The 24,299-nt window shown below is 40.6% G+C and overlaps 1 protein-coding gene across 1 annotated transcript; it reads left to right on the top strand.

Annotated features, from left to right (window-relative positions):
* Positions 1 to 2,161: 2,161 nt before the first annotated feature.
* On the top strand, positions 2,162 to 23,422 carry LOC134574554 (uncharacterized). Its single transcript, XM_063433676.1, has 2 exons — positions 2,162 to 2,227; positions 19,839 to 23,422. Exon 2 carries the CDS (start codon positions 19,846 to 19,848, stop codon positions 22,255 to 22,257), a length of 2,412 nt encoding a protein of 803 aa, XP_063289746.1. The 5' UTR covers positions 2,162 to 2,227; positions 19,839 to 19,845; the 3' UTR covers positions 22,258 to 23,422.
* Positions 23,423 to 24,299: the final 877 nt, after the last annotated feature.

Here is a 24,299-nt window from a genome sequence, read left to right as displayed (position 1 = left end):
TTGCTTTAAATCAGATAAAATATCTGTTAGGCAAATTAAAATATCAGCTTATAGAACATGTTAGATTTCTTTTTATTGGATGGATCTAGGAAGTGACTAATGACTGGTTAAATGTTGTTTTATTCAAAAATTACATAAGAATAGATCTTAAATGCCTAGAAGAGGTCTAGCCAGCATTGAAAGGGTTATTCTGTCAGCTAAAGTTTTACGACTTAACGCTGCACTATAAGGAATTTTGTCTCTGTGTGAAACTTTCACTTTGTCTCTGTGAAGCCCATCGTAAATCAGTCTTGACAGCTATGTTGTAGATTCTATACTGTATTAACCAGTGGAAGTTTATATTACCATATTGTATTGCATATTCATATTATACTGAATTTCCATTGATTATTATCACGCATGTTACTTATTATTATTATTATTATTTGAATATAAAAATAAAATTGTATCTATTTTTATAACAAATTGTGATTTTATTATATGGAATACATTTCACTTATAATGATAACGATCTTTGGGATCTGAGAATTAAAATAGTGGGTAATTCTCTCTGTTTACTATTATTATCCCATAAATATCCCCACAGCATTCCCCAACACCAATCTCATGAGGAATGTTCTATGGTTGCATCCCAAATTTTCAGCGTCTGGTGATTCCCTACCAACAATAGTTGTGTGTTTTGCTCCTTTATACCATACTAAAGCTTGTAGTGGCTTCCCTAGACAACCCTTATCCAGAGGAGGTGCTACATGCCATTCCCATATTCTCTGTAGAGCCTTGACCTGGAAGTATATGAGGAAGTCCAGCAGTGCTAGTCTTTCCCAGTGGTTTGGTATGCAGAATTTGTCATCCTTCAGCCTCGCCCTTTTTACCTTTCCATATATATTTCACTACCATTGTTCTGAAAGAGGTGAAGATTATCTTTGGTAACGCCAGTGGCATTGATTGAAATAAAAAACCAGATCCTTGGTAGCACATCGTCAGGAAATATGATTGTAGCTTTTGCGTTTTTTAGGTTGTTCTGTAGTTTGGTGACTCTTGGGACATAGTTCCATTCGTACAATTCCGTAGGGTTACGCGGTATCCATACACCCAGATACCGCATTTGGTGATCACACCAATGGAAAGGGAATCTGGACTTGAGCAGTTTACACATGTTGTCAGGTATTGGTGATGTTTAATATTTCAAATTTGCTGAGATTTACTTTGAGGACAGATAGGGCTTCATAAAGCTGGAACTCTTGCAGCAAGGGCAGCAATATATGCAAAAACAAAATAGCATATCGTCTGTGTAAGTGGCAATATAATGCGTAGTAAATGTATAATATACTCTCAGTGTAATAAATGTATAATATTCCTCTAGGTATTTGTAATATAATAATGAAATGTGGGTTAAGGGTCAGGTTTCTGAAGTGGTTTATTAGTGCCAATACTTCTCTTATTGTCACCAGAACAACTACAGCTTAAAGTAGTTGTTCTGGTGTCTATAGCCTCTCCCTGCAGGCTTTTATTTACTGCCTAGTAACACCTCCTATGACAATCACTCAGATGGACACTGGAGGTACTTCCTAGGTCAGTGCTGCACAACATGCAGTTCTGATGTTCACCTTCTCCATGCTCTACATGGAGATGCTGAACGTTCTCCATAGAGATGCATTAATTAAATTAAATCTCTTTAAGGAGATGCTCAGCGGGGCGTTTGGCTCCACCCTGAATCCTTGGCTGAGAACATCAGCATTAATTATCTCAGCCAATCCATTGTGGAAAGCATTGGATTGGCTGACATCGTGAATTCTGATGATCTCAGCCAAGGGGGCAGATTGGGGCAGGGCCAGCACCAGTGGACCCGCACAGCGCTGGAATAAAGGTAAGTGAACGTTTTTTTTTTTTTTTTTTAAGGGGGCCCGGGAAGTTAAATTATGGTTTTAACACTATAGGGTCATGAATACATGTTTGTGTTCCTGACTCTATAGTTTTCCTTTAATGTAAATGCTGCCTTTTCATAGAAAGAAACATGTTTACATTACTGCCTAGTAACACCTCTAGTGACAGTCACTCAGATGGGGCTTATATAGAGAGTTCTCAATTAAAGAATAACGTTGATAAAATGAAACTGTTAAAAATAAAAACAACACTCAAATTATATTTACTTTTTAGGATTCTATTTATTAGAATATTTTCGACAGAATAAAGTGTACTCAGAGAAGCAGCTGTTACATTCTATTCAGTAAGTTGATTTTATTTTCCTTCTTAATAGTACAGACTCGGTATTGGGGTTCAAATCGATCACTGGGTGTCACTGGGGTTTTCTCTCACTTCATAATATCTATACCACACACACTTACATATAATGATCTATGTCGACATCATGCTCAATTCATTACTTTTTTTTTTAATTCACAGTTTCTCTCTCTCTCTCTCTCTCTCTCTCTCTCTCTCTCTCTCTCTCTCTACAGTTATGTCTATCTATCTAGTGTATTTAAGAAAACAATGTTAATCATGTCACTAATTAAAGCATGTATTTTTAGGAGTCTAGCTTTCATTTCAAGATTTTCTGCATTGACCGCTTTTAGAAACCACTATCAAGATCTATTTGGTAAGTTGAACTTTAAAAAAAATAAAAAAAAATAATTTGACTCCGTTGGCATGTCTGGCACTAAAGCAGCCTCACAATGTTTTATTTTGAACTAGGAGGAACCATTAACAACTCATTCTTTAAAGTCTTGTGGGAAAACTTTATTTCTGAAAATAATCAAACACAAACAAACCGTAGCACTGCAGAGCAGACATACTGAAATTATCCCCTTTAATGTTATACTTGTTGACCAAAAGAAGGCTCTGCGGGGTTGCCTGATGTGTGTGTGTGTGTGTGTGTGTGTGTGTCTATGTACGTGTGTATATATATGTATGTAGAGAGTTGTCCCTCACATTCTCTATTTAATCTCCCTCATTATACATATACAGGGTTTTTCACTACCTTGCAAGTTGAAAAAGTAAAGGAACACAATAGCGTTAGGAATACAATCAATGTCATTTCATGGAGTTAATCTGTGTTAGCGTCCAGGAAGTGCCACTAGTGGCTGTCTGAAAGACTTAGACCTGCAATGTAAACATTTCTCTGAAATCTTAAATTAGATGTGTGCAATCCTGTTTTACGTGTTTTGTGTGTGTATTATGTTTATTTTTTCCCCGCCATTTTAGCCCTTTAATGTTCGGCCCATCCAGCAATCTGGCTCCCCAGTGTGACGCAGAATTTTTGTTTTGCAACCCCTGTCATTATTTATTTTTATTTCCAAAATATATATTCAATTCTTGTTGAAATGTATTTGTTTTTTGTTTAATAATGAAAAAAAAATGTATACAACCAGTGGAAAATGCAAAAATTTTCTGTCATGCTTGATGTGTGAGTCACAGCCAGGGTAAGTGTGTCTAGGGCTGCATAAATTGAAACAAAAGGGATTTAACTGTTAGCTGGCAGAAATGTGTGCAGGTATACTGCTGGCACATGGCCTATAAATTAAAACTGCTTCATTAGAGCTTCTTCCAACCTTATCCAAAATCCTGGAACACCAGCCAACCTGTTATCTTTAGTTGGTGGGATTCAAAGTAACTGTCTGGCTATGAACACCTCCTCTTAAATTCTAAAGGTGTAAACCCTGAAGTTACAGATAATCTGCTTCAGGACTCAGAATATTTCTACTTGGCTTATTTACCTTCGTATCTGGAAGAAATATGTGTCCTGGTCTAGATACCCATTTCCTCAAGTTATTTGGTTTCTTCTGGTTTTATCAAGACTTCTCTTAACATGCACGTTTCACCCTTCTGTGCATTTTCCCACTAAAAATGTAGCTTCTGCTCCTCTCATCGCAAGTTTTGTTAAAGCTATCGCCTTCATTAGACCAAACAATTCTGTCCAGCCTTCCACCCTGGGACCCTGCCTTAGTTCTTTCCACTCTCTCATTCTCCATTTGAGCCTATTCGTGATTGTCTTGCGCACCTTTTTTTTTTTTTTTTTTTTTTTTTTCCTGAAAAACCCTGTTTCTGGTAGCTATAACATCTGTAAAAACAGCTGGAGAACTTTTAAATCGCTTGCTTCTAATGAACTCTAATTGTCTTTTCATGAAGGCATAAAGTTGTCAAAACAGCATTGTCAATTTGCAGGTTTGTTTTAAATCTTTGTCCTTCTATTGCCCTTTACATTTAAAAAAAAAAAAAAATGTAATTTTCAAATGAACCTTAGTTTTTTTTTAGTTCTACATAAGAAAAGGAAGGGTCGACATTTTGTGATGGGGAGCGTGATCCAAGTTCCATTTCAGTTGCTAAGCTACAGCTAACTCACCCACAATCAGTCAGTTTGAATCGTAAAGAAAGGAGAACTGCAGACATAATTTGCAGAGGAGAATAAAATGGGGGTGTCCTGAGGAAGGATTATATATTAATAAAGGCAAGTGGTGGGATGCAGTATAATCATTAAGATACAATGCGCATAGGGAGATGAAAACTGAAGGGAAAAATAAAAAAACAGTGTGCTGGTTTATCGCGTTTGTTATAATATCAGATTTGTTTCTGCCAAACTCCGTGCAATGTTGCAATATCCAGACATCTTTATTGCCTCGATGTTAGAAGGGTTCTCCAGACATCTTTATTGCCTCGATGTTAGAAGGGTTCTCCAGACATCTTTATTGCCTCGATGTTAGAAGGGTTCTCCAGACATCTTTATTGCCTCGATGTTAGAAGGGTTCTCCAGACATCTTTATTGCCTCGATGTTAGAAGGGTTCTCCAGACATCTTTATTGCCTCGATGTTAGAAGGGTTCTCCAGACATCTTTATTGCCTCGATGTTAGAAGGGTTCTCCAGACATCTTTATTGCCTCGATGTTAGAAGGGTTCTCCAGACATCTTGCTAGGACTGATCCTTTCAGAATTTGAACATCTGTAGGTGCTTCATATTGGGGCATGTAAATGGAAATCTGCACCTAAGCCTATTTTGGTCGTCTGGATTTGTTGACCGGTCTTCTTGGAATAGTTATCTAATTTTAAGACTCTTCCTAAATTAAAGGGTCTGTATAAGTAAATAATGCAAATCCCTTTTTCCCCCAACAGTAAACCTGGTGTCATTAAAAGCTTTAACTAAATAGTGTAAAAGTTAGCTTTAGAAGTACCCGAATCTTTTCTGCTCCTCACCTGATTTCACATCATATACCCATTTGCTTTCCCCCTGCTTCCTGCATTTCAGCCAGACTGTCCACCAATGGCCATGCTCCAGTGATTTTCTATGAGAATCAATAATGACACGCCCACAATGTCTATCCACCAATCGCCATGCTCCTGTGATGCTCTATGAGAATCAATAATAACACGCCTTACTGGGCGTGCCTGAGCTTCACCCAGTTCAACACATGCCCATGTCTGCCCAAGCGTCCTTGGAGTCCTGAGCATTCTGATACTAGAACTTACAAGCTACATCACAAACAAACATTTCCTCGTCACATTATGCATCATATAGTGTCATATGTTTATTATAAATACATGTTAAGGGACAGACAAATTCATAAATACCTATAGAGCTTTGTGTTATCGCTCTCTCTCTCTCTCTCTCTCTCTCTCTCTCTCTATATATATATATATCTCTATCTTTGTCTGTCTCTCTCTCTCTCTCTCTCGGGAGGTTGGTTAACAGGGGCTGGAGGTGAAGGGGTTAACACTGGGTAGTGAGGTTGGCTGACCGGGACTGTCATAGTGTAAACTGTATAAAACAATAAGTGTAAAACAAAATATAGGACTAACACTCACATGGCCCAGAGCCATACCAGGTGCCAATTCTGGCTTACGGATGCACTTGTTAGGTAGCAGAAGATCGGCCTTCAAATATGTAGTTGAAATAGATTTTATTGGAATATTACATGTAGAATGGGAGACGAACTAAAAATATAAAATCAAGTGATAAAAAACAAATGTTCCATTCACCACCAAACACAGTAACCAGGAGTATAACAAACAGTTTTTAAAAACATATATAAATGCAGCAGACGTGTTTTTGGATAGATAAGCCTTCTTCCAGTGCTGATGAATGAGTCCTGATACTCGTCTTTTTATATCCTCTAAAAATCACCTCTGTTTGCAGAACTTAATTTCTGTTTTTTTCATATGACGTCACTTCCACCTACCTATCGGAGAAACACATGTTTGGAACGCAGTGTAGTTCAAAGTCCTGCCGGACAGTGGCATTGTCTAATTAGTCCCTGCAGTGAGAATACATTCTATCTCACAAGGCTACACTTTAGATATCGAGGCAGTTTTTGTAATATCATATTAGCAGTATAAAAATAAAAAGCATATATTAAAGGATCACTATAGTGTCAGGAAAACAAAGCGGTTTTCCTGACACTATAGTGCCCTGAGGGTGCCCCCACGGAAAACAGCCACTAGAGGTTGGCTTAGCCCCTAATGTAAACATAGCAGTTTCTGAGAAACTGCTAAGTTTACATGTGAAGGGTTAAAACCTGAGGGACATTGCACCCAGATCACTTCATTGAGCTGAAGTGGTCTGGGTGACTATAGTGTCCCTTTAAAACAAGCTGTTAATAATACATTATTATGTTGCAAATGTGATCCTTAAAATATTTTAAAAGAAAAACGGACAGAACTTTATCACTTCAATATAATGAGAGATATGCGAAAAAGGTATTCTAAATAAACCATATATTATATGACCATATAAAACAACATTTACATATATGTAAATATATACAAAGACATAGAAAAAAATATAGAATATATCAAAAAAGACATCTATAGGAAAGGTGTGTATGTGTGTGTGCGTGCGTGCGTGCGTCCGTCCGTCCCTCCCCCCCCCCGTCCGTCCCCCCCCCCCCCCAAATAGTATGACCAGCACTCAGTTTTCTTGAAGATTTAAAGTTGTAGATTTTATTCATACATGTTAAAAAATGGCAGCTCAACGTTTCGGTCCTCGTCTGGGACTTTCATCAGGAATCTGATGAAAGTCCCAGACAAGGACCGAAACATTGAGCTGCCATTTTTTTTAACATGTATGAATAAAATCTACAACTTTTAATCTTCAAGAAAACTGTGAGTGCTGGTCATACTTACTATTTGGATATCTGAATTTCCCCCAGACTGCAAGCTCCCGGATTTTGAGGCGTTTTTCAGAACAAGATTTTGAGGTGTTTTTCAGAACAAGAATCGTAGAACATATTAGAAACATCCAGAGGGGGTATATGAAACACAGTGTTTCAGCCTATTTCTTTTTATTTTTTTTAGAAAAGCATAGGAGTGACCCATTTTTTTTATCTTATATGGTTATTTTTAAAATACAAAACAATTGGAGAGGAGAAAATAAAGTGAAAGAGTTGGAAAAAGTAGAGAGTAAATGGATTTTTGACATGAACACCTTATCCCCAAATGGTTTAAATTTAGATTTTGCCTACTTATCGTGCAGATTACAGGGAATTGAGATGGTAATTTTAAACTTAAGGCCAAAGTAGCGGAGTTAAAAAAATTCTCCCGTTCAGCTGCAGTATTTTGACCTAAAGTTTGAAATTCCCATCACAATTCCCTGCAATTCTCTCTTTATTGAGTATACCTTTATAACACCAAATTCCCACCAACAGTACCTGAGAGCAGCACTATACAGGAAGCACTGACTGTCCCCTTTGGTTTTTATGCTGCCCTAGGCATGACAAAACTCGGGGCCCCCCAAATTTCTCTTCCTGACAGACACACGCCCTCCCTGATGCATGCACTGACCTACACTAATTTACAGATACACAGTCATTGTCACACACTTTCACTGAAACATACACATTAACAGACATAAACACTCATTCACTGTTACAAACACACTCACATTTAACCGACAGACACACACATGGGGTTGCTGTATCTCTCGTGCAGAGGGAACTTGCTGGCATTTCGGATCTGGACTGCCCGTATGGGTGGGACCAGTCTGATATGTTTCAGAGATGTTCTCTCTGTAATGGCACAAGATGAAAAATCAGCTTGAGAACTGAGCGGGGATCCACCGAAGGGCAGGCTATTTCAGCTGCTGCCCGTTCTCAGTATTCTCTTGCGACCCATTTTTTGCTCGACACACACATACACTAACTGACAGACACACATTCACCGACAGACACATGCACACTCATTGACAGAAATGCATACACACTCACGCAGTGTCAGACACACACTGACAAACACATACAACATTCACTAACAGACATACACATTCACTGACAGACACACTCAGTGAGACACGCTTACGCGCATACATACACTGATAGACACGCATACACACACTGACACACATACAAACTCATTGACATATACACTCTCACTGAGAAACACATGTATACACCCTCAGTGACAGACAAACACTCTCTAACAGACACAAACTAACTCACTAAAAGACACACTAACACTCACTAACACTCTCACTAACAGACACACTCACTAACACTAACATTCACTAACTAACACTCACTAACAGACATACACTCACAATTTTAGAAGTTTAATTCACCCCAGCCTCCCTACCTTTCAGAGTGCTGGAGTGGATTCTTCCCTGTGGTCCAGTGGGGCTGACGGCAGTTCGGCAGGCACAGAGTGGAGGCGGGCGGCGGGCTCTGATCCTCCTGCTCAGCGCGCGGCTCTTAGTGATGCCCGGGCCGGAGTGACGTCATATTCTGGCTCCGGCATTATTGTGGTGTGCGCGAGGGAGCTGAGCAGGGTAGAGTGTTCCCTCACCGCCCGTTTCCCACATAAGGTAGATGCCAGCCTCGGGGGGGGGGGGGTCCTAAGACAAGAGGCTGGCAAGGCATTTGCCAGGTCGTTGGGGGGTGGTTGCCCCCCTGAAAGTGCCGCCCAAGGCAAATGCCTTGTCAGCCTCGCGGTAGATACACCGCTGAGTCTGCCCCAGGATTTTATACCCAGACCTGTATTATACAGAGAGCAGCACTATTCAGGGAGCACTGACTGTACCAGGATATTATGCACACAGACCTGTATTATCGAAAAAGTATCTATAAAATTAAGCTTATACTTATTGGTACCTCCAGCAAATGCAAAACATATATACAATACACACAGACTGCTGAATACACATACACACGCACACACTGACTGCTGATTACACACACACAAAGACTGCTGAATACACACACACATACAGAGTGCATACACACAGTACACTGAAAACACGCAGACTGCTGAATACACACAGGCTGCTGAATACACATACAGACTGCTGAATACACACAGACTGCAGTGAGTGTTGCAGTGTATGAGTTTTTGTTATGGAGTGCTGTGTGTGTGTGTGTGTATGTAGGGGTGTTACGTGTGAGGGGTTCAGTGAGTGAAGAGTGGTGTGTGTGTGTGTGTGTGTGGGTGGAGAGCAGTTTGTGACGGGTGCTGTGTGTGTGCGTGACGGGTACTGTGTGTGTGTGTGCAAGAGTATGCAGCTGCCCACCTTGGTGGTGTGGCGATTCACAGGGTGGACTGTGAAGCACACCTGATGAAGGTCCAGTTAATTGTGCATAATGTAAGGGCTGCCGGTTTGACCGCTAACAAGTGTTATCTAGGATTTGAGGAAGCTAACTATTTGGGTTATCCACTTGGGTGGAGGTTCCTTAAACTACAAGGGAGCAAGGTAGCAGCCATCTACAATAGGCCACTTCCTGTAACTGAGGAGCAAGTCAGGGCTGGTACAGCCCTAGGTGACGTGAATGTTCACGGTTTGTGTTCTAAGGCCGCTCGACCCGATGGGTCTGAGCTGGGGAGGAGGATATGTGATAAAGTGAAGGCAGAGAAGCCATTTAACCCCAGGGGGAGTATATGTAGTTTGTGTTTTGTACAACACAAAGCTGTGTTTAGTTATGGGCCCCTGGGGTGGAGTATTTGGAGAAGGGTGGGCCAATGCTCCACTCCACAGTTTAGTGGTTTTCTTGGGAGACAAAGATCCAGGCCAGGGTTTTTGGACAGTCTCCAACCCACTACTCAGCTGCAGATGATCAGCTGTAGCAGTGGGAATAAACCACTCCCTGCTAGGCAGGTACAGGGGGATTGCTGGCTTCCTCTCAGGAAGCAGGTAGGAGAGAGGGTGTTCTCTCCAGTAAGAGAGTCAAGGAGACCAGGCACTGGGAGTGCTGGCTTGAGACTCTGGGAGTGCTGGCTTGGAGCACTAGGAGTGCGGAAGGAAGCAGTCAATGCTGGCTTGGAGCACTAGGAGTGCTGAGAGCAGACAAAGACACTAGGTTGGTGAAACCAATACATTTTGTTATAGTTTAACCCCTGATAGATAGGGAATCTGATGTGAGTTAGTGCTCAGACGAGCTAGGCTTTTTGTTATAGGGATTTTTTGTTACATCATTGCATTTATGTTTCGTTTGCTGCTGCCTGATGTGTAAATTTACAAATAAAGTTGCCGGGATTATAAGAAAATAAAAGGACTGTGCATGTTTTGCCCTAGAGGACCGTGCTATCTACTAACAAGGATCACAATATGAAGTTGTGTGCTGGGGTGCTTTGTGTCAGGAGTGCTGTGTGTGTGAGCAGTACTTTGCCCTGGAGGTGGTGATTTGTCACAAGCTCACACATACACACACACAAGCTTTCTCACTAGCAGGCACATGCGCGTGCGCGCACACACACACACACACACGGTTGAGCAAATCAAGCCTACCTGGCACTGGAGGCTGTTGCTGGGAGATCAGGTAGCCATTTTCTGCAGCAAGATTTCTTGCTTAATGACTGGAGGGGGAGCTTGCATGTGTGGGTGGAGCTTACAACGTGGGTGTGGAGCCTGCATTCCCGAGGCAGAGCAGGTGCCTGTTTGCCCGGGAAGCTGCTAGGAAATCGGAAGGGAGATTGTCAGTCGTCCCTCCGGCCCCCAGCAGCTCTCTCTATAGCCCCCAGCATCTTCCAGCACCACTCGTTACAGTCCGAGGGAAAATAATAGGCACACATAGCCCTGGAAGTTGCCAGAACTGTCCCGGGAGAGTGAATTGCACGGGACAGACTCCAGCTTGCAGGGACTGTTAAGCATTAAGCATTAAACCATTTGAGAACGATGATCCAAAAAATGAATTCCCATCCCTATCTACAATAACCTATACTAGCAATAACCAAAGTCCCTAAAACAAAACTCCTCCACTTCCTCACAAATAAACTAAATAAAAGACTGTTAGAATAAATAAATGGGAGGGGAAAAAAAGAAAAACAAGGGAAGAAGACTGAGTTTGGTAAGAAAGTAGGTGTATTGAAAAGGTGGGATGAATGAGATTGGGATAAGAATTATGGGTGACAAAAAGTAAATAGACTGAAATATGTGTCTGAGTGTGCATGAGGTGTTGTATGTGTGTGCAGAGTATTACCTAGTGTATATGTATGTGTCACACAATTTCCTAAACACTCCCCTGACCTACTGTTAACCAACCGCTATCTAACACATCACCTCGTACTGCGCCACTAGCTTGACTCTATCCCAGTTAAGTCATTTACAGGCACACTGCGCATGCATGGAATGTTCTTTATATACTGTCTTGTTGCGGTTGCCATGGTGATAATGTAGAAGGTGTGCTTTTTTTTTTTGTTTCTTTTTTTTTTTACAAAGCTACAAAGGAATCACTGCTAGACTACTGCTAAAATGCTGATATTGTAAGCAGGTGTTAATAGGGGTAAGCTGGAACATTTGGCTAGTACCATTAGAAAACTGACGGTAATTAGTGCCCACTAATGGCTATTACAAGCACTAGTTACTAAATGCTATCTCTCAACAATGGCCTTGATGTAATTAGAGCAATTCATCTTTATCAGCCATTTTTTGAAGTTAAGTTCTATTAAATTAACACAGTTCAAGGCTTATTGGAAGCTTACATTGCCCTAGAATTTTTTTTTTCTTTTACATATGCTAGATTTATTGGGCTCCCTCATTATTAAGGTGAAGGGTAGGTGTGATAGTTTTTTTATTGGAGGGGTAGCTAGGGGCTTTGGTACATGCCTTTACTTTTGGTGTTGGACAAGGCATGTCCACCTTCCTTCTATATTTTGACACTTCTTTTTTCAGTGCACCTAGCCATTTTGCATGGGTGGGGAAGGGTGGTTATTTTGAGCCCACCCCAATCCTTTAACCCTCCATCCTTCTATTTTACAAACTCCATCTCTGTGAGCCCTTTCTTACCAACTGGCCAGCAATAGTATTTGGTAGTTTTTAATTCAGTGAGCAGCCATTGGGTGATGATCACTTTTTAGTAACGATGCCCTCAGCCAAAGTATTATATCTGCCTTCTACAAATATGGAGTCCTATAGACCCCCACGGACTTTTTAAAATAAAATGTTTAATAAAGCTTAGAAGGTTATTCATTAAAGGAAATAAAACCTCTAATAAATGTTTATTAAAAGTACATTTATTAATGTTTTATTGTGGTCAATAAACCCTTATAGCAAGTTTGGCTGGCTTTCAGAAGAAATTCAATAAAAAGATAGAATTCATTTGAGACCAATGTTAGAAATGCATTCCAAATTCATTGATTTTAGCCAGCCTTTTACCCATCCTGTGAGACATGAACTTTAGAAGGACATGGACTTTAAAGAGATTCTGCACAACTTCCCTTACAAAAACGATAGAGCATTGACGCTAGCCAAACTTGAAGCATCTTTTCAGTTCCAAACATCCATCTCTTTGATCTAGATTATAGGACAGGAGAATATACTGGTGGGCCATGATGCTTGCATAATAAGCCGGGATTAGTAAATCAAAACATGTCCTATTCAATTAACACTGATCCACCAATACCTTGAAAATGTGGATAACAGATGTAGATGCATTAATGTTTATTTTATGAGAACAAGATGGAGGGAATGAAAACGTTACCTCCCTTCTCACAAACTTGTTCAGTGCTAACTTTCAACTCCCTAACACTATTTCAACTTGACAGAACACATACTAAAGTATAAAGGCAACACAATGAGTGACTCAAGGAAATTATATATTGCTTCTACTATTCTCCTATAAAGTTCCTGAGTATATCCTGCTATTAGATCATGGAAACATGCAACTCTTCCCAGGAGACATCTCTGCAGACCAAGGGGGATCTACTGCCCTTCACGACCCATTCAGTAGAGAAAAACATCAGATTCAGGTCATGATTCCGGTTCTCACTGAATGTTACAGTGAAAAGCGTAAATACCTTAATTACAGTGGAAAATGTACCAACCATTATTCAAGCCCTTGGACTGAAGGCCACACAAGTGAAGAACGGTATGGTGATCTTGTCACCTCCCAAAGGCAGCACTGACAAACCATCTCACAATTGCCTACAAAGGAAAACTCATCCAAGGAAACTCGGCATATGGCTACAACCTGTGAACAATGACATGATCTGTGCTTCTCATTTTCAAAAACTCACTGTCTGTACCCATTTGAACTTTTTAATGTTTATCCTCATCCGGTACAGGGATTGCAATTCTACCTGACTCAACATAATTCTTCAATTCTTTACTACTGTTATAATATATGCCTTTTTGTTATTTTTTGTGTATTGAGACTTGATACTGTTTCTATTCTACCTTGTTGGTTGGCTAAGCACACACAAGACATGCATTTCCAACAGAGTTTGGCGCTGACTCTCCGGGATAGATAATAATCATGTGACAATTTTATCAATTATGAAGGGGAAAGCTCTTGGTGGAGTTGCAGTGCTTTTCACTGCCTATATTAAATTATATTTTGGGGCTGCTTAGAAGAAAGCACCCAAATTTCCACAGTATTCTGGAGCTATCTACTAACAAGCTAAAAGACCAAATTTCTTCTTTCAGCCAAATTTACTAATACGAAGTAAAAAGGACTTAGTATTAATAAATAAGGGAGTTTAAAATCTCCCTCCTGCCCCTACTTGCTATACCACAAGTAGGGGCATGTCTACTAAACCGTGAGCAGCCAATGGTTACTCACTGTTGTACAAAAAAGAAACACAACACTTGACCCCCCCCCCCCCTCCAAATGCAATAAGGTGCACTGTAACGGATCGACTGGCACCCCGACTGGGTACCTCCGTTGAAGGATGCTCCTAGCGCTTCCTGAGGACTCCAAGCACTGCAGCAGACACCACAACCACCGAACCAGAGAAGCATACGAATGCTGTAAACAGCTGAAGGAAAAGCATACAATCAGCTTACACTCCTGGCAATCGGCATACAATCCGATTCCCCCAATAACGAGACGACACTTCGTTTTGAGGTCAAGCAAAACTGACTGTACTGGCACATACAGCCTCTTTTATTCACAATCCACAAACATAGTACAGCCCACAGGGTTTTTGAAAACAACCAATAAACATGTACAATACACTCAGACACTCCCACACAAAATCCTCCCCTCTGCCTGTGATACAATTACCGTACACAATGGGTAATGTAATTAGCACAGGCAGAGACAGTTTTTCCACATTATTCATAACTTTAAAAGTATGCATCACATTCACAACTTTCATTTTCCGAATCAGCATACTCCAAATACAAACATATGTCAAAATCATCCAAATTGGTCCTTTGGTTCAAAAGATAGATCGAAGTCCTTTGTGACCAAATGAAGCATGGCTTCTCTCCTGGAGATAATTGGGAAGTAATCCAATTATCTCCAAGGACAGGGGCAAAACTCCATTAAGCACATGGCAGTAAAATACAATAAAATACACAAGGTCATTTACTACATAAAATACAGACATGCAACATATCCCCAGATAGCTTAGGTCTGAGCGCACATTATTACTGAATGGCGCTCAGACGACACACATACAGTTCAATTGCCATGGAGCCAAAGTCTTTTATTACACGAATAGGCTCCATGGCATAGCTATCTGGGTTAAATGAGTTAATTCAGTAAATCAGAGAATCTACCGAACGCCAGGGCAGAAATACATGAATAGACCTTTCTGCATAAGAAAATAAAGTATTTAAATGCCGGTCCATAGTCAAAAGGCAGCAGGCAGGCAGGCAACCAGGTTCCTCCAGTGCACAGTGGCGAGGTTGGTTCCGCCACAAGCACAGCTTCTATTTTTACATATTACATATTGTGAGAATATTTCCGGCGTGTTAAATATTAAAATAATATTTTCATAAAAATTATCTCATCAAAATTAATTTAATCATTTGTATTAAAAAGAGAAGATGGAGGATGCAGCTATATACAAATATGACTGAAATACCCACAGAATAATAATTAAGCCTCATTTCTGCTATATTTGGAATGTGACTGGCATACGTTGACCATAGGGAAGGGATTGTGATGTCTGCTATATTGGGTCACAAGTAAGAAGTGTGACATATCTATGGAATGGGAAAATAATAATGAATTTGTAGATGCAATTATTATTTCTGTAGCAGGTACATATGAGAAGATAGAACCAAATGTTTCCATTTGGATTGATGTGGGTCTGGACACAAGGGAGGTTGACTTAGTGTCTCTATAGATACGCTTTAACTCCAGCTCTGGGTGACGCGTGGTAAACCACAGGGTATATCTCTAATGATACTGAAAGGTGCAATGTACTTGCTTGGGGCCAGAATCTAATTCTAAGCGAGTCACCATCTTTCTTACCAGAGACCCCCTGGAGAAGTGTTACTTTGAAAAATTTAGTAAGTAATTAGGACTTCTGTTATTTCCTCCATTTTGTTTTTATCTGTTGTTGGTGTAAATCATTTTGATTGTCATCTATATTTTTGTATGCACTGTGACTATTTTTGCTCATAATAAATATTCCTTTATTAAGTTATGCCTTTGTCTGGTAAAGAATCATGTTAACTGAAGAGACTAATTAGTGCAATGCAATTGCTTAGATATTGTGCTAAGTTATATTTGGTGGGTTTTATTATTAAAGCGGCACTGTCATGGCGGAATCCCGTTTTTTTTAACCCCCCTCTCGACTCCACTCTATCTGATTGACCCCTTAGTCACCCGCAAATGCCCCTAGGCCCCCATATTACCTTTTTTTTTTAAACTTTATTTTCGGCCCGGACCTAGGTTCTGGACGCCGCCATCTTTGTGTGGGTAGATGAAGGCCCTGTGGGAAATGTTATCTGCCCACAGTAGCTGTTAAATTCCCGCGCATGCCCAGTTAAACACTAGGGCATGCGAACAGGAATTTCATCTATTCATTCATTCGTCAGAAAGACCAATGAATAGAAATGTCAGTCGAACAAACAAACACTGAATATCAGTGTTTGTTTGTTCAGTTTTTACCGGCACGCAGCTCCCTCCTTGTAAGATGTAAAAATAGAAGCGGCAGGGAGCAGTGCTTCCCGACACTTCCTAAGCCCCTCCAAGTCCTCCCTCACTCTATGGGGGTCAATATGACCCCCATAATAGCATAAGGGAGATTAAAATCTCCCGAATGCCCCTACTCGCTATGCCGCGAGTGGGGGCATGTATACTAAACAGTGAGCAGCCTATTGTCGTCATCCCCCCGCCCTGAGCGGCGGGTGGCGGCCATAAAAACAATGGGGGGGACCTATTATCCTCCCCCCGGCCCCCACCCCTGAGTGGCCGGTGGGGCCCTAAATGAAAATATCCCGTCCCCCCAAGGTGACTAGGGGTCCCCAAGCCCCTAGTCACCCTCCACCCACTCAAATAAAAAATTAATAAACTCCTACCTACCCCCCTCACCTTAAAAATAGTTAGGGGGAATAAAAGAACTAAGTACCTGTAAAAAAAACAAAAACAAAAAAAAACACAAAACTTACCATTTGATGATCTTCATTTTTCAGCCCCCAAAAATGTCAAAAAGAAAAACAGATGAAAAAGAAAAAACCCGACACTAAAAAATTAATCCATCTTCAACCGGCGAGGGCACGGCGCAGACTGAGCTCTGCAGGGCGGGGGAAAGCTTATAAAGCCTTCCCACGCTCTGCAATTGGACTCGGAGCACTAGTCATTTTACACAGCATGGGAAAGTTCTTTGGAATTTTCCCATGCTGTGTAAAATGTCACAGAGCACTCTGGTTGGATTTCAAGCCAACCAATCAGAGTGCTGTGACAGGTAAATGTAGAGACTTACTTGTCAGTCTCTTCATTTACCTGTCGGAGCACTCTGATTGGTTGGCTTAAACCAACCAATCAGAGTGCTCTGTGCCTAATTGCAGGGCGTGGGAAGGCTTTATAAGCCTTTCCCCGCCCTGCGAAGCTCAGTCTGCGCCATATCCTCCATGGGTGAAGATTAATTATTTTCTTAGCGTCAGATTTTTTCTTTTTCGTCAGATTTTTTACAAAGACCTCTGTGAAGGTCGAAACGTTGCTGCTCTTTTTGCTCCATTAAATTCTGCCTGCGGCTTTCACACATGAGTGCCTGGAGATTTATTTTTTTGTACTTGACGTGTTGGGATTGCTGGTCCTGCTCCAGAGCACCGGTGGCTGCTAAAGGGATTGAGAGCGGTTCCTACAATTATCTTTGTAACACAGTAAGTGCCGCATTAAGTACATAACTGTGTTTTTTTTTAAATGTATTTATTTTTTTGATTTATATTTTATTAGTTGCACACATAGTATACAGATGTACCAATATATGTAATGATTAAACAATTGAAGAATATATTAAGGCTAGGCATAGCTCCACAAACAAAATCATAGAAAAGAAAAAATATTAATTGTGGAGACACTGTCAATTTGATGCCACTATGCAAATCATGGTCTGACGTACGCTGCAGACGGTCAACCGATTAGTCTGCTCATTAATGAGTTATATATGTTCGCAGGTTTCATACCTTTAGGCATAAAACACTGAGAGCCATGCAAGAGAGATTAAAATGATCATGAAGCTTAAAGAAAACCAGAAAGGCAGTTTGAGTCTGTCCAGAGTGCTTGTAAATGAGCAAGGTCTGGGATAGTATCACTGGACCAAATTGCTGTGTGGAACCGCTCTCTCTGGGGCTTTTTTCTTGTGTGGCATGACCACCCAGTTGCTTCCTCCAATATGTGAAATAGTGTATCTGTATTATTGGAGGAGGACAAGGTGAGTATTTCAGTGCCATCTGTATCTAAAATGGAGCCCTCTGCATTGCAGTGATATTTGACTAGAGTGATTGATTAGAGTGATCCCGAGGTTACCTAGCCACTGGGACCAGTTGTCTTCTTTCTGTAAGATCGCTATAGATGGACACTGTGTGACCCTTATGATGCACTTTTAGTTGCAATAATGTCCCTACTTGCGTCTGCTGGTGCTGCTGCTGATTTGCGTACTCAAAAATGTATTACCTTAATTTGCTATCCTTGACTTTTTTCTAATTTGCTCGAGATATCTGGAGTTGAATTCCACTCTCCCACGTGCCACGGCTGGGTAAACCTTTTTGGTATAAAGTGACTGTGGCTGCATATCCTTTGAAGCGGAGTAATTGTTTGTCCATGTGTTCTGGATGCTCCTGGCATAGTCATTTCCAGGAGTGCGGATTTTTTAAAGAAGATTTACTTTCCCAATGACTAAAGCAGTATAGCTCAATATACTTGTCCATCACGACAAACTGCTTGTCTTTATGAAAAAAATGTAATTGCAAAGATTAGGACCCCTGACTAGAGTCCTGGACATTGACAGCACTATTTTCTAAATTCTGCTTTTTTTTCCAAATAAAATCCAAGTGGAAAAATGTAGGCAAACTCTGCTATTCTCACAAAATGGCTATTTTTGTTTTGTGAATTACCCTGAGTGTCTCACCCTCTGCCGTCCCATAGTCTCTCCCTTTGTCATAGTGTGTGCTCGCAGGATGTCATTAGTGTTGACTGTGCTTGGTTTGTGCTTGCTTGGTGTTTGTAATGTGTGTAGTATGTGCTGGCAGTATGTTGTTGTTGTTGTTGTTGTTGTTATTTGATAGTGATACACTTTCTGATAAACCCATACACTGACCCATGCACAAATCCACTAACACACACACACTCAGTGACACACATCCAAAAAAACAAATTACCAACAGCTGCCTGGATGTTCAGTAGTGGATGTGCAACCAGCCCCATACTTTCTCTGTCATACTCAGTGGTGTCTGTCCTTATATGACATCATTCTGTGTCCCGGTAGCCTTCAGTCGCGTGCATCCTTTCTTCTCCCTGTAAGCAGCAGCCTGCCTGGTTTCACAGGCCCGGTTCAGTCCAGGTTTACATCTGCCAGAATTACACTGCTTATCCGGCACCAATCGCACCCCAAAGCAACCCTGCTATTTGCCCACGCAAGTGCTAAGAGAATTTACATTTTTTTTAAACTTCTTGGCCGATGCTCAGAACTGTGTGTCCTAGGCTTCGGACGATGTAAGTTCTACACCCCTGATTTTAAGTTTCCTCAACTAAAGTGCAGCTGAAACTCTAAGATACTCTAATACGAAGATACTCTAAGCACTTTACCGCTACATTGCACAGTAATGGTTATGGTGTCCGGTGTACCCATCAGACAGTACGCTATCAAACCTTTTGGGAACAGTTTTTACCTATCTGTATGTCGGTCGGTCACAGCTGGCCTGGTTTGGTATGATAAAGTGTAACTTCTTCATTCACATTACCAACACATTCCAAAATTAGATATTCTTTGGGTGTTAATTGTCAGCTGTCCAAGCCTGTTATGAATTTGTATGGTAATGCGGAAGTGAGAACTTCCATGACAATTTAGAATAAAATTAAAGTAGACTTTGATTGGATAAGTAAGTGGACATGAGTTTAATTATGATTCTTACCCATTTTCTAAAATGTTCATCTCATCTCGTTGATTTTGTTCATGCAACCTTTGACCTACTTATTTTCTTCTACTAAAAAAATATTTTTTTCTGTTTTTGTTTTGTTTTTGTTTTCTAACAGAACAAAAATGCCAAGGTGTTTGGTAAGAGGCTGCAGAAACAGTCACATAAAAAGTGCGGATGATTTCTCGTTCCATAGGTTTCCCAAACAACACGATAGAATAAAAGAATGGCTCTTAGCAACTGGTGACCGCTTTCAGAATATAGATATTGTCATTCGGCATATTATGCATCAAAAAAAAGCCAGTTATTTACGGATATGCTCAGACCATTTTGCTCCTGAAATGTTTTCGTTAACACCCAAAAGGAAAACTCTAAATTCTGATGCTGTGCCAACCATTTTTCCAAGACCAAGTGTTTTAGCCTTTGTACACGAATTTTCTTCACAAGAAAGCATTTCCGATATCGAAATGGATTACTCTACTTGTGTGTCAGATGTTTCATCCATCCAAAGTGATCCCCCTGATGAGAATGCTACAGTTGTGTATGATCATAGTTATGTTCCTAGTTGCTGCTACACGTTACCGTTGCCAAAAAAAAAATGTAACAGAGAAACAAATACTTATAGTGATAATTGTGATAAATGCGTTTCAACCTCTCAATACTGTGGACGGAGGAATGCTTCCACTCAAACAAAAGGTCTTCTTTGGAAAAGAGATGCTTCAACCGTAACGTTTGATTTAATAAAGAAACGTGATATCTGGACATGGACAGGTATCCCTGAAGAACCTGCGGAAACGGTTGATAGGGATACCAGCACAAGAGTGTCTAAAAAGAAAAGATCTAGAGGACACGGTTTGAATAACTCTGCAGAAACCATGTCGGAGGAAATGGATGTAGCTGCTTCTCCATCCGTTATAGAACCACCAACATCTGGTGAAAATCTTTTCACTCAAGTTTCGCAAATACCTCCTGTACGCCGAGAATCTGACACAGAATCCACTCTAAGTGCCACTGAATTAAATGACCCAGATTTCAGTCCCGAAGTACAAGCTATAGACCTCGGTGAACTTTCATTTGTAGCTGAGCCAACACCTGAAGATAACGTGTTGGAAAAAAAATTCATTGTTTTTGAGCGTTGTCTGGATGAATTATTACAAGCCTTTCAAACTTGTGCATTGGTTACGTGTCCTGCTCCAATTATTCACAGAGAGAAAGTTGTAACTGGCACTTTGTTGACTGTATACACCATTTGTGAATGTAATCATCGATGTGAGTTCTGGAAAAGTCAGCCAATGATTGGCAGTCAGGCATGTGGCAATATATTGGCAAGTGCCTCAGTGTTGTTTAGTGGTTTGCATTTTGCCAAAGTTAACGAGTTCTTTAGCATTTTCGGTGTTCCTTTCATTTCTCAAGCTTTGCATTATTATTATCAAAAAAAATATTTGTTTCCAACTGTAAATTTGCACTACGTAAGAGAGAGAAATTTCCTTATTGATAGCCTAAAGGGCAAGGCATTATGTCTGTCTGGGGATGGGCAATGTGACAACTTGGGTCGTAATGCTAAGTTCTGCACTTACTCACTTTTGGAAGAAAGTACACAAAAAATAATTGAATGCAACATTGTGCAAGTAAGTGAAACAACATCCACAGCTGCAGTAGAATCAAAGGCATTCACCCAGTGCATGGATCAGGTTCTGGCAGAGGGATTGACCATTGCCACCCTGGTTACCAATAGGCACGTTCGTATTAGGAAAATAATGAAAGAAAAATACAAAAAAATCAACCATCAGTTTGATGTATGGCACTACTGTAAGAACCTTCACAGAAAACTTGCAAGTCTAACTAAACAAAGCATCTACCATGAGATTGCTCCATGGCAAAAATCTATAATTAACCACATGTGGGCAGCATGTGCTTCTTGCAGAGGAAACCCAGAATTGCTTCGAGAAAAGTGGAATTCTGTTTTGCACCATATTATAAATGAACATGAATGGAACTCTGGAGCGCTATGCCACAGATGTGAACACGCTGAACTTTTTGAGTCTGACGATAAAAAACGAAAATGGATACAAAAAACAGGATTGGTATACTCAAAGTTGGATAGGTTTGTCAATGATACAAGACTTCAAAAAGATTTGCCACACATGGCAGACTTCTGTGACATGGGAACACTTGAAGATTTCCACAGCCTCTTATCAAAGTATCATCCCAAAAATGTACGTTTCACAGTGGAAGGGATGGCAGCTAGGACGAAACTGGCCGTATTGGCCCACAATGCCAATGCTGACAGAAAGCCACCAATTGTCCACAGAGCTCGTAAAAGCAACAGGCAAGTGTGTGATTTACGCTACAGACCATATTTCTCAAGAAGTACAAAAACCTGGCACAACAAAAAAAAGCGAGACGTTCAAGCAATAAATCACATTTACCCCATGGTGGCAGATGTGATAAGATTTGCTGCTGGTGAACTTGACTTGGATTGGGTATCTCAAAGACGTGGTCTGCCGCCAAACATAGCATATACACCTTGGCTATAACCCAAGGAACTGGAAAAAAAAAAAGTACATTAAGTTTTCAGCCAAGAAGATTGTAGATTTTTAAGTGCCTGCTCAGGAAATCATACACAATAGACTGGTTTGAAAGGAGACTTTGACCATGTTTAAGATTGTGACTGTAAACATTGCTATGTATGTATAGAGGACACATAATGGCGCAGTATGTTATATGGGGAAAAAAACGATAATTAAAGTTGCAGACGATAACATCGTAAAGCATAAAGGAGACATTTTATTGTCTCAGGAAACCATAAATGTCCTTATTTTCCCTCCGTTCATACTGAACCGCTGCATATCCTTTATTTTAAATGTTTATTGTGAAGTGTACTCTTTAGTGCTTTTTCACTAAAGTGTGTTTGGGTTTTGTTTTTGTGTTTTGTGTTTGCTTTTGAAAATCATAATGAATCCGAAAGGTTTTTAAATTTCAGGGCCAGATAGTCAGAAAGAAATTGCATGACTTATCTGATTCTACTAATTATTAATCTGATCAGCCTAAACATTGAAATTCACTTTGACTGCAATCTCCATTTCTTAGATTCATTACACAGTGTATGTGCGCCTAATGCTTCCTGCAAGAGTTCATTTAATCTCTGAGCAGCACTAGAGATTCCATGTCCCGATCTGCCTGAGATTAGATGTATTACACTCCATCATGGGCTGGTTTTAATCTCCTGACGATGATTCAGCTTGTAAAGCCTCCGATTTATAAAGGAGACTCCTGCAAATAGTAAATGCTCTCTGTGAGTGCATGTATTACCAACCCTTGGTCAAACTGTAAATTGGATGACATGATGCATTCCAAAGATTAGCCATCCAGAACTTCAGCATGGCATTTAAAATGTACATTACGGGGAATAATACAATGATGATGGGCAGCAGTGATAGGCTGAGTGCTCTCAACTTCGTTCCACCCATCACTGGTATGACTAATGTATGGTGTGATTGTGTATCAGCTGTACTTACAGTGGGAATCACAGCCACGGATGTGAAGGGACTCTCATTCAATGTCAAATCAATCAAGTTTGGTTTAATACTGAACAGTGACATGGTGTCAGGGAATTAAGGTACCATAACCATTTCAGTGAGATGAAGTTGTTATAGTGCTTAGAGTGTTCCTTTAAAAATTGTTATAAAAATAAAGTAAACTTTAAAAAAATATATATTTTTTTTGTTGTTGTTGTAGTTTTAAATATTAATATAAATGTTTTCAGGCATTTTTAAATGTCTTTTCGTTTTGCCATGTAATGTATTCCCATGGAAGGCACCGATTCCTACTGCTCAGGTCACGTGTATGCACAGATTTGTACTCCTAGAAACACGCACAGGCACAAACTCATTGAGATCACCACTCTATTGTGGCACAGCCGGACAGTGTTCTAAGAGGGAGGGCTTTTTATTCTGACAGTAGTTTCTATTGAGGATCCAATGCAATGTGTGCAGACTGGGAGTGGGTATTTGACATTCCGTCATGTTCCATGTGATGACCCACCAGGGGCATATTGGTGTTTTTTTGGAACACAGTTGCAGCAGAACAGCACTCCTCTACCCTTACAATTCTACCCTGTGGGTGTCATCAGGGTCCTAATAGATCACTGGTGGCATGGGGGCATTAATTAGCACAATGTAATCAGTGCAAGTTATCCAAGGCAATAAACAAAGTCATGAGGTCTGGAGGAAACACACACACCTTGAGACTCATCACTATCTCGCCTGCGTCCCTGCTCCGCCCCTCATCATGCCCATCTCTGCCCCACCGTGACTGGACTCACCGGCCAGTATTCTTGAGTGACAGCTGCTTTCTTAGTAAGACACAGGCTCCACCCAGCGGGCAGGATCACAGAGGCAGCCAGCAGAAGAGATGGAGTGCCATGTTCTGCAGCCACTGTGAACTGACCTCCAGGGCGACAGGTGAGTACTGCCATTCACAAACAAAGCATAGCAGTAGGCCAGACCCTCAGTGGAGTAATGTTTCAGAATAAAGAGCTCTTGCTCTCAACACAACGCTCAGCCATGCAGCATTAAGG

The sequence above is a fragment of the Pelobates fuscus genome, chromosome 10 (assembly GCF_036172605.1).
Source record: "Pelobates fuscus isolate aPelFus1 chromosome 10, aPelFus1.pri, whole genome shotgun sequence".
Taxonomy (NCBI): Eukaryota; Metazoa; Chordata; class Amphibia; order Anura; family Pelobatidae; genus Pelobates; species Pelobates fuscus.
This window is presented reverse-complemented; position numbering and strand designations above follow the sequence as displayed.

What these genes read in the sequence shown, in the direction of transcription:
- LOC134574554 (XM_063433676.1), top strand. Translation starts at nt 19,846, where the DNA reads ATGCCAAGGTGTTTGGTAAGAGGCTGCAGAAACAGTCACATAAAAAGT.